The following is a 15,776-nucleotide window of genomic DNA, read 5'->3' on the forward strand; positions in this document are numbered from 1 at the left end:
TATGTAATCAGATTAAAAACCTCAATTTTATAGACTATATTTTAAAGTAAAATAGTATCTCAGAGATAGTTTGAGTTTGTTTTGCCCAAAGCCATTTGCACAAAAACATAGTCTACACAGAGGCTACTCTATGCTTTACTTGCAGGCAGGATGGTGCATGCCTACGATCCTAGCACTTAGGAGGTTGGAGATACATATATATGCTACAAAATAAACCCTTGTCTCAAAAGATCAAAGTCAAACAACAACAATAAAACACAGTTGGTAACTGAATGGTTATCTAATTTAATAATCATCACTAACTTGAACAAACATTTTTGCCATAGATCACGAAGTAGAAAAGCTGTGCACTTCCCGTACTACATTAATGGCATTAAAAGTATGCATAAAGCCGGGTGGTGGTGGCACACGCCTCTAATCCCAGCACTTGGGAGGCAGAGCCAGGCGGATCTCTGTGAGTTCGAGGCCAGGCAGGGCTACCAAGTGAGTCCCAGGAAAGGCGCAAAGCTACACAGAGAAACCCTGTCTTGAAAAACCAAAATAAACAAACAAATAAATAAATAAATAAATAAAATAAAATAAAATAAAAGTACGCATAAAATCTTTATTTGGGTCAATTAAGCAATGACAACTTTGGTGAGATGTGTATACATAAGACAGAATACAGGCGAATGTATCCAAGCACCTGTGAACACAGCATCGGCCACACTTGGGAGTTACAGTCATACTGAGAATGTCGTGTGAGAACGCTTTTTATGTGCTGCATGGGCTATCACTTTCCACCTTACTCTTTGAAACAGGGTCTTTCAGTAAAGCTCCTCACTTTGACTACACCATCTGGCCACCAAGGCCTCTGGGTCTGCTTCTGTCCACCTTCGTGTGGCCACCACACCGGGCTTTTAGACTTGATGTGGGCGTCAGGGATCTGAATTCAGGCACTAATACTGCTGTGGGAAGCACTTTACCACTGAGCCACCTCCCAGCTTGGAGAATGATTTTTAATAATTGTTAGCCCTAACTTCTTCCAGAATTCATTACTTTTAGTAAAATCGTAAGTTAAAATCACATCATTTACTTTTACATATTAACAGCTGTAGTGGTTTGAATGAGAATGGCCCCCACAGGCTCCTATGTTTGAATACTTAGTCACTAGGGAGTGGAGCTGTCTGAGAAGGATTAGGAGGTGTGGCCTTGTTGGAGGAGGTGTGTCACTGGAGGTGGACTTTGAGGTTTCTCTCTGCCTGCTGCCCATGGATTAGGATGTAAAGCTCTCAACTGCTCCTCCAGAGCCATGCTTGTCTGCTTCCTGTCATGACGACATGGACTAACCTAAAACTGTAAGCCAGCCCCCAAGGAAATACTTTCTTTTATGTTGCCTTGGTCATGGTGTCTCCTCACAGCAATAGAACAGTAATTAAGGCAACAGGAAACTCTAAAAGCATTTACAAAATCTCCTCATTGCTCAGCCAGTCCCCTTTATGGAAATCTGTGTGTGCCCATGTGTGTGTACATGCCTGTGCATGTGTGTATGCGTGGGAGGCCAGAGGCCAACTGTAAGTGTCATTTCTTGGGTGCCAACCACCTTGTTTTTTATTGTTGGTGTCACTGTTTCTTTTTGTGAGACAGAGTCTCTCTGTATAGCCCTGGCTGTCCCGCTACTTGCTATGTAGACCAGGCTGGCCTCAAACTCAGAGATCCACCTGCATCTCCCTCCTGAGTGCTTGGATTATGGGCGTGCACCATCACAACCGGCCCATTTTGTTTTTGATCTTTCCAAATAGGTTAGGCTGGCTAGCCGGTGAGCCCCAGGAAGCTGCCTGTCTCTGCCTCCCCAGCACTGGGATTACAAGCACATGCTACCAAGCCGAGCTTTTTAAAAAAAATGTGGCGGGTTCCGGGATTGAACTGAGGTCTTCATGCTTGCATGGCAAACATTTAGCAATTGCTATGTCTCTAGCCCTATAAATGCTTAACATCTATGGTTCAATTTGTTTATATACCTATTTATAATATGCACATAAGTATCTATTTTTGTGGGTCTTTTAGAGACAAGGAATTCACTGTGTTGTCCCGGCTGGGCTTGAACTCTTGGGCTCAAGCAAGTCTTTTAGTAGCCTAGACTATAAGGACACTTGTGGGACTCTAGGTACACACCACGGTGCCAGGCAAATTCTTCTATTTTTAAAGAGAAAAATGTTTATTTTCTCATGATGGTATTTCAGTGACTGCTGGCTGGGAAACACACTTGGGTACCCATTACAATGTGACAGGAAAGGGATTCGGAACACAGGACGGTTAACACTTGTGTGATGTGAACAGAACACAGGACGGTTAACACTGTGTAACGTGAACAGAGCACAGGACGGTTAACACTGTGTAACGTGAACAGAGCACAGGACAGTTAACACTGTGTAACGTGAGCAATTTGGGCAGTGACTTTGTACATTCCCTGATTCATTCTTCCCTTCTGTCTTACATGACAAACGAACAGGAGAAAGGCATCAGTGATTCCCACACATACGGACATACAGAAAATCTTTCAGTATTTATCTTTTCCTTTTTGAAAAAACTATTTTAAGACACATTATGACCTAGGACTTTTGCATTAGACCCAAATATTTTCAGTAGCTGAAAGGTTTCAGGATTGTTTTTGTTTGACTGTTTCTTTTCTTTTCTTTTGAGACAAGGTCTTTGCTATATTGCCCAGGCTGGACCCTAACTACTGGGAACCGGTGATCCTCCTGCCTCAATTCCTCAAGTAAGCTTTGGAATAGTTCAAACCGTTAGTTATGTTATCAGTTGATCTCTTCTCAGCCAACATAGCAGCAAGTGATGCTTTATCTCCATGTCTCAACCCTTAGTGTCTCTGTACACAGCTCTGACGCCATCTGGCTATGGCTAGGGCTGGCAGGCACACTGCGTTGCTGTACATTTATCCCTGATAGCTGAGTTGCTAAGCACACAACTAATTTCGCTAAGTTGGAAACACATGGTAACTTTTCTAGCACTTTGGTTTTATTTTGTTTTGAATCTCTGGCCTATTGCTGCCTTTGCTGTAATTCTAAACATAAGGAATGTTCATAAGGCCTTTACAATAGAGAACGGTATGGCGGATTTCTTCTGCCAACAGTCTGCATGTAAGCAGTCAAAAGAGAAATGTTTCCGGACAGTACCAAACATTCGGGGTTGCCAGGGAGCGGAGTGCTGGAAGGTGTCCATCTTCCTGTTGAGGGTGCCCTGCGGACAGGATGCTGGGATCAAGTAGCTCAATTAGCTCCACATCCTCTTGGAGCAGGACTTCCTGCTGAAGGATGGTGTGTAGTGAGTCCAGTCGGAATCCAGTATCCTTGCCATCAAAACACAGGAAGAGATGTATTAATGCATCTGTAATACTGCACTGAATGCTAGGTTTAATATAATTAATTTAGTTCACAGCTACAGGTGTTTATTTTCAAAGTAGAATCCTAGAAGGAACAACAATTCAGTCTCTCCTTAGGGTGACAGGCTTTATTTTCACTGTAAATACAAAACCATAAAGACTGAGGTGGACATTATTAAGCTACCAGTTGTGAAAAATAAACCTTTAGTAATGCGATGTGAAGTAATCACAGATTCATAAACCTAGTCATTTACGCCCTCTGAGTTAAATACTGGTACGCAATGTGAACAATAAAATACACACAGAAAAGACAATACAAGAGATGCTGACAGTGGACACTGTAACACAGAGCCCGTGTGGTGCTCTGAAGGAGAATGGCCTCATAAATTCAGGTTTGAACACTTGCTCCCCAGTTGGTAGAACTGTCTGGGAAAGATTAGGGGGTGTAACGCTGTTGGAGGTGTGTCACAGGGATAACGGGCTTTGAGGTTTCAAAAGACTTGGGCCATTTTCACGTGCTTTCTGCCTCTTGCTTGAGGATCAAGATGTGAGCCCTACCAAGGATTCTAACCCTCTAACACCATAAGCTGAATTAAATGCTTCCTTTTAAAAGTTGCCTTGGTCATGGTTTTGTGACTGCAATAGAAAAGTAACTAATACAGTCAGTATCTAAGAACTTCATCAGAGGGACCAAGGCCTTCTAAAAGTGGACACTCAGACACTGAAGACAAAAAAGCAAGACTCTACAGTCTCTTGTAGATAGAAGTCTCTGTCCTGCCTGGTCCCGAGGCCGTGAATTCAGTCCCAAATAAACACATGGAAACTTTATTAATTATAAACTGTTCAGCCTATTGCTCGGGCTTATAACTAACTAGCTCTTGTACTTAAATTAACCCATAGTTCTTGGCTGTGTTTAGCCACGTGGCTTGGTACCTCATCTTACTTCCTCTGCATTTGGCTGGTGACTTGGTCTCTGTCTTTCCTTTTCCCAGTCTTAGTCTAGTCTGGTCGCCCGCCTACACTTCCTGCCTGGTTACTGGCCAATCAGCGTTGTATTAAACCAACGGGAGTGACAAATCTTTACAGTGTACAAGAGCATTATCCCACAGCAGTCTCTTCTTTGAGAAGCCCTGAAGGTCATGCCTCAGGCATGCCAGGCCAGCACTCTGTCACCCAGTCACAACCCAGTCTGTAAGTCTCTACACTTAAGGCCTTGGGAACACTGAAAGTAAATGATTACAATAAACGTGTACATTGGGGACAGAAGCTGCTAGAACAGTGCCCTGAAGCACAGAAGCCCCGAAGTCAGAGAAAATAAGAGGGAAGAAAAGCTGAGCTCGGCTTACAGCGTGAACGGAACTGACTGGAGCAGCAGGGAGGTGCAACAGAGAGGAGTCTTTCTGTCTGTGAGAGCGGAGTTTGCTATCAACTGTGAGCACATGGCAGAGGGTGAGAGACGAGGGAGCCGTGTTTGAACAGGAAGTTAGCTCTCACAGTAGCCTGTGATGCACACTCACAGAGGCTGAGTAACTTCCCACAACCTTTATTTCAAAGCTTAAGTCTTTGGTAGCTATTTCTTGTTTATTTATTTAAATTTTTTTTTTTTTTTTTTTTTTTTGGTTTTTCGAGATGGGGTTTCTCTGTGTAGCGCTTTGTGCCTTTCCTGGAACTCGCTTGGTAGCCCAGGCTGGCTTCGAACTCACAGAGATCCGCCTGGCTCTGCCTCCCCAGTGCTGGGATTAAAGGCGTGTGCCACCACCACCTGGCTTATTTAAATTTTAAATGAAATTTATTAGTTTTGTATTTAGAGCATGTGTGTGGGGTACACAAGGAGACCAAAGGACAACTCATAGGAGGCCACTGCTTCCCTCTACTGTGTGGATCCCAGGATCCACCTCAGACTGTCAAGCTTCACAGCAAGTGCCTTGACCCCAGGAGCCATCTTTCTGCCCCTGGTCTGTTTAATACCCAAGAACATAAGCTTAGGCAGGGCATGGTGACTTATGCTTGCAATCCCAGCACTTGGAAGGCTGGAACAGGAGACAGCCACAGTTCTGAGATGAGGCTGGGCTATTTAGTGAGCCCTGGGCTATCCTGGGCTACAGAGTAAGACTGTCAAACAAAAACAAAACAAAAGCAGAAGCAAAGTAAAACAAAACAACATAAAATTATATTAATGGGGCTCTGTGTGAGTTTTGATACATACATATTGTGGGATGCTTACACCAGGCTAAACATATCTGTCTTCTCAAACGTTTATCATGTCCATATGGTGAAAGTTTCCAAAATCCTTTCTTACGGTTTTTGAAATATACAGTATATTAATGACATTTATAGACAGCCTACTGTGCTCTATAACTTAAGCAAGGTGTTAACTTCTCAGTGACCATTTCCTCATCTGCAAAGGGGTTAAACAGGACCTACTTCAGAGGATTAAATAGGTTGACATCCACAAGGCATGAAGAGTTTCTATAGAAAGTATTATGTGTGCTACCACATGTGAAATAATTAAGAGCCAACCCTCCTAAAACGTGTTATGTTTATGCAACATAACATAACACATAAGCATAGGTAATTGTGATCAGGCTGGTAAAGGAAGGAAGATCCAGAAGAGCTAGAGCTGCTTACTGAAAAGACTGCCACAGACTGAGAGAAAACAGGGAGGAATTCCATCACAGAGGAGCAGCATAAATACCACCCTAAGGATAAAGAAGATGGCAGACTGGGTCCATGGACAGGAACCGCGGTGGCAAAGTGGGCAGGGGAAGTAAGGGTTAAACTGTGTGGACTCTTCAGTGCTGAAGGGATGCTAAGTTGATGTGATGGATAACAGCACTTTCGGTTTTCTAAAAAGTGTCACTACTCAAGCTGGAGAAGCGGCGTGTTTTACTGGAGAGAGCACAGGCTTTGCATTCAGACCTGGGTTCAAGCTCTCCCTCAATTCCTGGCTGAACATTCTTGGACCATTCACTTAGAAAGTTATTAGGCAAAGCTGTCTAAACCTTGGCTTTCTCTCACTGGTACAACAGATCAAATCTTATACTGTGGTTTAGAGTAGCATTCAATCAAAATGGGAAAGCATTTTGTAAATGACTGCTTTACAAAAGTTCATTTAAAAAGAACGGTAATTCTTAGGGTCACAGGCCAGCAGAGAATCCTAATGCCTGTTCATCTGCAAGCTGGTCACATCTTTGAGTACCAAGAGAACTTAGCACGTGGAACGTTCTAGGCATGCTGCATTGACGGTACACTGGTTGGTGGTAAGGCTCACTACTTGCCTCATCAGAGGTTGGGCTAAGCAACAGATACACTGCAGTAGAGAGAGAGAGGTGGAGGGAGGTGGAGAGGGAGGGAGGGAGGTGGGGAAGGAGGGAGGGAGTTTTACAGGAACCAGAAAGGCCATCAGTACTGACTCTGGGAAGTGTGAGTTTCAGTCCCTCAGGACTGGACTGGCTGTGCCAATCGTTACATTTATTTCCTTCCTGAGAAGGCAGTAAATTAGCAGTCTAACAAACAGGGCACCAGTAACCCCGGAACATTTCTAAGAAATATGAACAATCCCCGCAAGCCCCGTTTAAAGGCCTCCAGTTACTGTAGTAGAATTTCTAATAAAGATCAATTACATCAGGACCATAGCAAAGCAGATTTTGGTTCCTCGGTTCTCTCACGATGGTACAGGACCCTGGAGAGAGTAAGAAAACCAAGACAAGGAACGGACACTCACCAACTTGTGGAGTAAGGCATCCTTCCTACTGCACTGAGAAGAGAAAGTCCAGCTCTTGATGGTGTCTGTCAGTCTGAACAGGATGCCTGGCTAAAGATTATGAATGGCATGTGTAGGATTAGTAATTAAATACACTCAAAAGGCAGAAAAAGTAAACAACTGACCTCTAAGTAACTGGGATTTTTATCAGAAAGAGAGAAAAAAACTGTTCAGGTTATTCACGCTTGTCAGCGCGTCACAGCCTCCCCACTTACACCCACTCTAGTCACGCAACAGAAGGACCTAGGAATTGTACTTGGGATTACACTCCCCGGCCCTTCAATTAGAGTTTACTACAATGGATTGAAAGGAGGCATGTAAATCTGATTTTTTAAGGAATAGTCAGAAGTCACCATAATGTAGCCCATTTATCTTAGGAATACTAAAGGCTATCTGTATCATGTGATGATTATATTTATTTCAGAATGAAATTACAGTGTGGTCCAAATTCTCAGTATGAATATCATTTTGTTATAAAATACTAAAGCAGAAAGATATTTTGACCCTTTTATAAAAACTGTCATGTACCAAAAGTTTTATAAATGAATCAAATATGTAATTTACCTTAACAGCTCCATTCCCTGAGCATGCCAGTATATGAAGTTTATAATCATTTAGTAGGGCTGGAGAGATGGCTCAGCCGTTAAAGGCAAGGCTCTCAACCAAAAATACAATCACTTAGTGAGTTCTATGTCCCAGGTACTGCAAATAGCCACGGGAACAAAGATGAATGCCAGAAGTGCCATTTTAAAGAACTTCATAGAGAAGTAAAGAGAGAACAAACAGATCTCGGCAATGAAAGTCCTCATCCAAACGAAAAATCACCGTGATACTCTTAGAAAAGTCACCAGCAACTCAGGCAGCAATTTTCAAGGCCCAGCATTCTGACTGCATCACCCAAAGTTATACTAGTTTGATATCTGCACGCTTAAGAATGATGGTAATTACAGGAAACAAAGACTTGAAATACTTTCTTATAGTCATTCTTCTCCGAATGAATTTTCATTTGGGACTAGGACAGACTTCCTAAACTTTATTTATTTCTTTTTCTTTCTTAAAACTATTTATTTATTTATTTTACATTCCAGCCACAGTTTCTCTTCTCTCCTGTCCTCCCAGTCTCTCCTCTCCACCCTCCTCTGTCCCTACCCACCTCATCTACTCCTCCTCCATTTCCGTTTAGGAAAGGGCAGGTCTCCCTTGAGTATCTACAAAACATGGCATATCAAGTTGCAGTAAGACTAAGCACCTCCCCATGTATTAAGGCTGGGCAAGGCGACCCAGTATGGGGAGTAGGGTCCCGAAAGCCAGTGAGAGAGTCAGAGATAGCCCCTGTTCCCACTGTTAGGAGTCCCCCAAGAGGACCAAGCTACACAACTACAACATATATGCAGAGTGCCTCAGTCAGTCCCTTGGAAGGCTCCCTGGCTGTCGGTTCAGTCTCTGTGAAGCCCTATGAGCCCAGGTTAGTTGATTCTGTGAGTTTCCTTGTGGTGTCCTAAACTTTCTGACTGGCCTTAATCACATGCTTGCCACTTTGTGTGTTTTTATAATAAGAGGGTTCTCAGCACTGACAATCATAGAATCAAAACATCAACAAATTCTGAAAAAGGGTGAATATGTTTTGCATCCTACAGTATCAAATATTCAGCAAAGTTTGACCTCTTCATATGAAAATAAACAAGCACATCAATCAGTTGTACACAAATTGTCTTTTTTTTCTTTTCGAGACAGGGTCTTTCTGTTATATAACCCTGGCTGTCCTATAACCTATAACTCCCTATGTAGACCAGGCTGGCCTCAGAAACCCACCTGCCTCTGCCTCCCAAGTGCTGGATTAAAGGCATGTACCCCCATGCCCAGCAGCTTTTGACTTTAATACATGGTCAAACCATAATGCATACAAATAATTATTTTAAAATAAATTTTGCTATGATTTATTATCAGAAAACATTTGATTTATATACCTGTTTTTTTTTTTTTGGTTTTTTTTTGGTTTTTTGAGACAGGGTTTCTCTGTGTAGCTTTGCGCCTTTCCTGGAACTCGCTTTGGAGACCAGGCTGGCCTCGAACTCACAGAGATCCACCTGGCTCTGCCTCCCGAGTGCTGGGATTAAAGGCGTGCGCCACCACCGCCCGGCATATACCTGTTTTATATAGCTAGATACTCAGGGTTACATAAAAATTTCTTGGGCAAAAGGGGTCATGAGTGGAAGAAGTTTAAGGAGCTCTGAGCTAGGGCAATTATGACTCAAGAAGAGATTTAAAGAAACTTAAAAGATGTACTGACTCCATAAATATGTTCATTTACTTCCATGATTAATAGACTGTTTCTTTATGCAAGAACAGAGTGTTGTTCTTGATAAAGTTAACACAAGACATTAATGTTGAGTCCGACTTTCTCTCTCTTTTGAAAACATAATACTCAATTCTACACAACTTGTAAGAGGAGTTCTGGAGAGCTGGCTGGAAGTTGGGGTAGATATCTGCTGATCTCACACAGGTCTAATGCATTGAGTCAAGGCAGACATGGTGTGGCGTTCATGGTCACTGAAGCAGGTACTTCCATTTAAGCCAGAATCTTATGGTCAGCCACTTGGTTGGGTCTTCTGCATTTTTGGAGATTTTGTAATATTCTGCTGGGTTGAGGGTACCTGGGAGTGTGGCCAGGGACCAGGGCTTATACACCAGCAGCAACATCTTGATGCACTGCCACACCACGACACCTAACTGTTCAATTTTTACATGTAAGTTTACAAAAAACAAAAAACCCGGTAGGGCTGGGTGTGTGTGTGTGTGTGTGTGTGTGTGTGTGTGTGTGTGTGTATGTGTGTGTGTGTGTGTAACTCTGGTGGAATTAATGTGTGCTTGGTATAGAGAAGCACCATGTTTAAACCACAGCATCAAAACAAAAAGAACCCCAAGGAACAACGGAAATTGGCTGGCAAGATGGCTCATCCAGTAAGGTCTCTTGTCACCAAGCTGGACCGCCTGAGTTCGGTCGCCAGAACCCACAGTGGAAGGAGAGAACTGACCCTTCCAAGTTGCCAGTGTAGAAAAAATAATTAAAAAAAAACAAAAACAAAAAATGATCTAATGAACTATCACTATCACTGGCAATGTTCTAACTAAGGTTTTAGCACATTTCTGTGGTCCTCTTCAGATAATTTAAATATTTAAAGTAAGATATGTCAATTCTCAAATCATTTTCGTTTGCTCAGTGCATATAAATCACTCACAAAAGTCCCAGAAGAGCAGTAAGGACAGAAGTTTGTCTTTGACAGGTGTATCCCATCAGTGAACTAGTCTTATTAGTGTGAGTAGGAACTGAACTCAGGGCCTTGTGCATGCTAAGCAATCACTGCTACCACTGAGCTACATCTCTGGCCCTCAAGGATAGTTTACGTAACCTCCGAGGTACAGAACAAAAGAGTAAGCCATAGAAGTTGAGCACACTTTCTTACTTTTGGTAGGACTCTTGTGGGAGGTTTTTGAGGTCCCTCTGTTGGCAAGCACTTTTCTGTTTTTGGTGGCAAAGAAGAACATATTTCAAAATCTGTGTGTCCCAAATCCTGTAAGTACTGGTACAGTGGAGAATTCTGAAAGAAACAGGAAATGAAGCAAATTTCAAGATCACTCATGTTTCAAAAGTTTTAGGATCAAATTCAGAGTCACACCTGAATATCAGCTCATGTCACATTTCTTATGGCTTCTCTTATGAAAACTGAAATGTAAAATGCCATCGAACACCAACAAATCAACCAACATGCAACAAAAAGACCCAAAAAGGAAAAGCTCTAAACAGACACACATTTTTTTGAGTGAACACTAGCAAGAAAAATGAACTCAAAATTATAAATAGATTTAAGCAATTTTTAAATCCAAATTTTTGTTGTCTTTAAGTAGAACATTCCAAAACAGGCAGTGCTGGTTATTGATAACTGAGAGGGCCTAGAGGGAAAGTTATTAGTTAAAGCCAGGCATTAAATATAGTCATTATAATTTTATGTGTAATGTTATACGTAACACACATTACTTTATTTAGTACTAATATGCACATTACACACCATGCTTGACACTACAATGGACCCAAGGACTTTAGGAAAGCTATCACTCACACATCAGATAATGAAGCTCCGAGAGAGGCTGGCTTAAAATAAGCATGAGATCACAGTGGTAAGAACACAAACAACCGCCATGGGAGTGATATCACACCCTCCATTCCCAGAACGAGGGAGGAGGAAAGGCAACCTACTTGTTAAGACCCTGTCTCACAACAGACAAATAAAAAAATAAAATCAACTCTGGAAGCAAAATTTAGGTTCATCAAATTCTAACTCCGACTGTCCCTAGCTAAGTCATCTGTGGCAATTTACAAACCATGGATGCTCCGCTGTCTCACCTGAGACAAGATACTTCCATTTAATGCAGAGAGGACTCAACATGGTGCTATACACCTTTACTCTCTTTGCTCGGGAAACAGAGGCACATGGAGTTTTAAGCTAGCCTGGTCTACACAGTGAGACTATGTCTCAAAAACCAAACCAAACCAAACCAAACCAGGGAAGACTTGGAGCAGTCCCCGGCATGTATCTTTTTGTAAGTTATATGCAAAGGGTATAGGTTATGGAACAGACCCCTGGCCTGCCCCAAGGGTTGTGTATCAGTTTCCTCCAAGACTGAAACATCCTACCCTGCAGGGAAGCCCTTCAAGCAGGAAGATAAACAACGCGAAATACCTTCAGGAAGTCCTGAAACTGACCAAACTCACTAGGCCCCTCCCTGCCAGAGAAAGCAATAAAAGCGGCTATTCCTTCTCAAGAAAATATGAGCTGCAAAGACTTCCAGAGGAGCAAAGCTGTAAAGAACACCATGAGACCAGACTGTGGGAGAAGCTGACACCAGCCAGGATGTTTACGAGAGGTTTAGGTCACCTGAGGCACTGGGAAGGACAGCTCCAAGCTGCTGAGCTGCCTGCAGGCTGTGCAGTGTGCTCCAGGTTCCCGGGTTTGGGAGCTGTCACCCCTGCTGGGGTGGGCTTTGGTGGTGCAGCTGTCTGTGAGTCATTTCTACTCCTGTAAGTAACTCCTCACCCCTACTCCTGTAAGTAACCCCATAAAACTCATTGGGTTACCAACTTGGACTTTGGTGGTATCTGTACTTTGGTCTGTTGTGGGCTCCCTATCTGGGGTAAGGAGACATGTGTAGCATCTCCCCAGGAAAAGTTTTGTCATACAACAGCAAGTCATCCCAATTCTATTAGATGAACATCCTATTAGATGAACATTTATTAAGAAACTTATTGTGGATCAATAGCAAAAATTAATTTTAACCTTCCAACTTTTCTAAAGTAAAAATTGGGTAACATGTTTGAAAATAATAATAATAATAAAAAAAAAATAAGGCGTTAGAGGGATGGCTCAATGGTTAAGAGTACTTACTGCTCTTGCAGAGGACCTGAGTTTGATTTCCAGAACCCATACGGTGGCTAACAACCATGTGTAACCCCAGTGTGAGGGAATCCAACAGTCACATACATGAATACATGCAAAACATTCATATATATAAAGTAAAATGAAGAAACAAACAAACTTTGGGGGGTGAGAGATGGCTCAGCAGTTCAGAGCACTTGAGTTCTTGCAGAGGACCCAGCACCCACCATGGTGGCAGCTTACAACTGTCCATAACTAACTCCACGTCTTGGAGATCTGACATCCTCTTCTGACCTCCACAGGCACCAGGCATGCACTTGGTAAACAGACATCCATATAAAACACCCATACATACAAAATAAACAAATCTTTTTTTAAAGCTTTGATTCCATTCAGTGAAATACCCAAATCTTAAAAAACAAACAAGAACACCAAAATCTGTTAGAAAATCTGTGTTAGAGAGGGTCATAAAACAGAGCGGCCAAACTAAGTTAGGCAAGAAAGAGACCGACTCTCCAAAAATATCTAGTTTATTTAGAAATAGCAAAGGACTGAAATCGGGGGTGCTTATGTGCCAATGCGGACACACTCAGTGGGCTGAAATCTGGGGTGCTCATGTGCCATGGTGGACACACTCAGAGGGCTGAAATCTGGGGTGCTCATGTGCCATGGTGGACACACTCAGAGGGCTGAAATCTGGGGTGCTCAGGTGCCCATGGTGGGCACACTCAGAGGGCTGAAACCTGGGGTGCTCAGGTGCCCATGGTGGGCACACTCAGAGGGCTGAAATCTGGGGTGCTCAGGTGCCCATGGTGGGCACACTCAGAGGGCTGAAACCTGGGGTGCTCAGGTGCCCATGGTGGGCACACTCAGAGGGCTGAAATCTGGGGTGCTCATGTGCCATGGTGGACATACTCAAGAGGGTTTGGGCAAGGAAGGGTCTTAAGGCCCCAACAGTCACTGATTACAGGGGCTGAGGGAAGGGTCTAAGTTTTATTCACTGGAGCTCCTGGCTGTGGCTAGTGGAGGGTCTGCATAGAACTGGCATAACCAGAAAACGTTAAGTTCGGGGGAAATCCTCTGTGATGGTGCCTGTTACTGTCACGTATACATCAAGCACATACAGGGACTCCAGGGAATGTTTTGCTTGGGTTGGGCATAAGTGATTCGTGTTGGGTACAGACAACTGTGACAGAGCTAACTTTTGTGGCAAAATCTCAAGTATTTGTACCATCTCACCCTAAGTTCTAAGGGGCATCCTCACTGTTAGTGTTACTCTTATCTGGATGACAAGAGATTCACTCAGTCAGAGAAATGGCACTGAATAAATAAATAATAACTACAAAGCCAACACTATGAAATATTACAGTAAATGAATACTGAGAAACCCCTGAGCTGTCTAAATAAGTGGGTCACAACCTGTAGGTCAAACCTTTGAGGTCAAATGACCCTTGTGAAAAACCTAAGACCATCAGAAAACATGGCTATTTACATTACGATTCATGACAGTAGCAAAATGACAGTTATGAAGTAGTAATGAAAATAATTTTATTGTTGGGGTCACCACAACGTGGGGAACTGTATTAAAGGGTCTCAGCAATAGGAAGGTTGAGATCTACTGGTCTAAATGAAGAAAACACCAAAGAAGCTTACTTATAGCTTTTTTCCAGAGAAAATAGACAATTACAGGAATGTGGGAGACCAGCTCCCACTTTTTCCCCAGGGTACTCTGGAGGAGAGAGGGATAAAAGATATTAGATAGAAATATAGAGGGGTGAGAGGCAGATAGAAACACAGGATAGCCTCGGGAGGGCCTGGATCATTATCCACCGGTCCCTTCTAGCTCTTCTAAAGGGCTATTTATAGGAATGCCAAGGGGTGGAGCCAAAGACCTCCCCCTAGCACAGCCAAGTGCAGACCCTTCCAATCACCTGGTAACCATGCATGTGGTCAAGCAATTCTCTAATGCAGCGCTGCTGGTAAAGCAAGCTCAGATCTCACTATGAAACCTTTGTGGGCCTCCACACAGGAATATATGAGAATGTTATGGAAACAGGAGAGACACCTAACTTAGACTCAGGTTTTGGGGGACTATAGCCTTGAGTTAGCTATTTGATGAAACTCAGTGTAAGAGACCAGGTATATGAGACAAATGCCTTCTTTTTAATTTCAATGTTAAGAAAAATACTCTAAACAGTATAAGGAAAAATGTTCCTTATCTCTATTTAATTTTTAAGTTTCTGATAGCACACAGGTTAAGTTTCTCTGAGACAGGGGCTTTCTATTATAGCACTAGCTGGCAGGCCCAGAACTTTACCATCTTCTTGCCTTGGCCTCCCCCGTGCTAGGGTTATGAGCATGGGCCATCACACCCGGCTCCGAATTGTTAACTGGCTTTGCAGGATTGCTGGTTTTGGAGACGGGTCTCCTGTAGCCAGCCTGGCCTGGATTTGCTGCAGAGACAAGACAGACCTTGGTCTTGTGACCCTCCTGCTGTTTCTGGTGGTTAGTGTGTGCTGGGGACAGAGCCCGGGGCTTTGTGTGAGGCAAGCATTGTATCAACCAAGCTATCCCCCAGCTTCCAAAGGGTTCATTTTAAAACTGCCTATCACGTTTACTGAAATACTGCCTAGGGTTACTCAATCTGTATTCTCAAGTTGACCCTTGAGCCCTACCCTGTTCTGCCTTTAGGGTGGCAAAAGAACACTAGCTCATTGGTTTGGCTCCACCTTCTGAAAAGTTTACATACTAAAAAAACAAAAACAAAAACCCAAACCCCAAACTTGCTTTGAGAACCCTTTCTTCACAGGAACTCCTAGGGGGAAGAATAATAAATAGGATGGATCAAAGTGAAGTTACTTTAGCTTTGCAGGCCACGTGGTCTCTGCTAGAAGAATCAAGTCCACTGCTGCAGAGGACTCAGAAACAACCAGCACATAAACCCCGAGTGTGCTTACGACCCAGTAAAACTTTATACCCAGTGTAGTACGGAATTCCTACCAGCTTCATGTTATACAGTAGAGTCATTTTGGTATTTTCTCTGATCATTTCTCTGATCTTTGCACAGCAGCCATCACACAAACTGAGGTGGGGCGAATCTGACTCAACAACCTTACTTCACTGCCTCCTTCTCCAATTGTAGCCTCCAGTGGAACCAGGCACTCTTCTGAGAGGAGGCTTGGGGGTGGGGAGATAGGGACGC

At 43.1% G+C, this 15,776-nt stretch overlaps 1 protein-coding gene across 9 annotated transcripts in view; it reads right to left on the bottom strand.

Annotated features, from left to right (window-relative positions):
• Positions 1-15,776, bottom strand: part of Vezt (vezatin, adherens junctions transmembrane protein) — a 117,982-nt gene that overhangs the window by 80,898 nt on the left and 21,308 nt on the right. For 6 of the 9 annotated variants that reach the window (XM_052753143.1, XM_052753139.1, XM_052753137.1 and 3 more), the window contains exons 2-4: positions 10,607-10,741; positions 7,104-7,193; positions 3,174-3,346 (exon numbers count right to left, since the gene is read on the bottom strand). In XM_052753143.1, coding sequence (XP_052609103.1) covers positions 3,174-3,346; positions 7,104-7,193; positions 10,607-10,741 — 398 coding nt within the window. Of the gene's footprint in view, positions 1-3,173; positions 3,347-7,103; positions 7,194-10,606; positions 10,742-15,776 lie in introns of those variants that run through there. The other 3 variants (XM_052753142.1, XM_052753141.1, XM_052753146.1) reach the window with 2 other exon arrangements.

The sequence above is a fragment of the Peromyscus californicus genome, unplaced genomic scaffold, assembly GCF_007827085.1.
Source record: "Peromyscus californicus insignis strain IS unplaced genomic scaffold, ASM782708v3 Scaffold_24__1_contigs__length_46423439, whole genome shotgun sequence".
In the NCBI taxonomy this organism is placed as follows: Eukaryota; Metazoa; Chordata; class Mammalia; order Rodentia; family Cricetidae; genus Peromyscus; species Peromyscus californicus.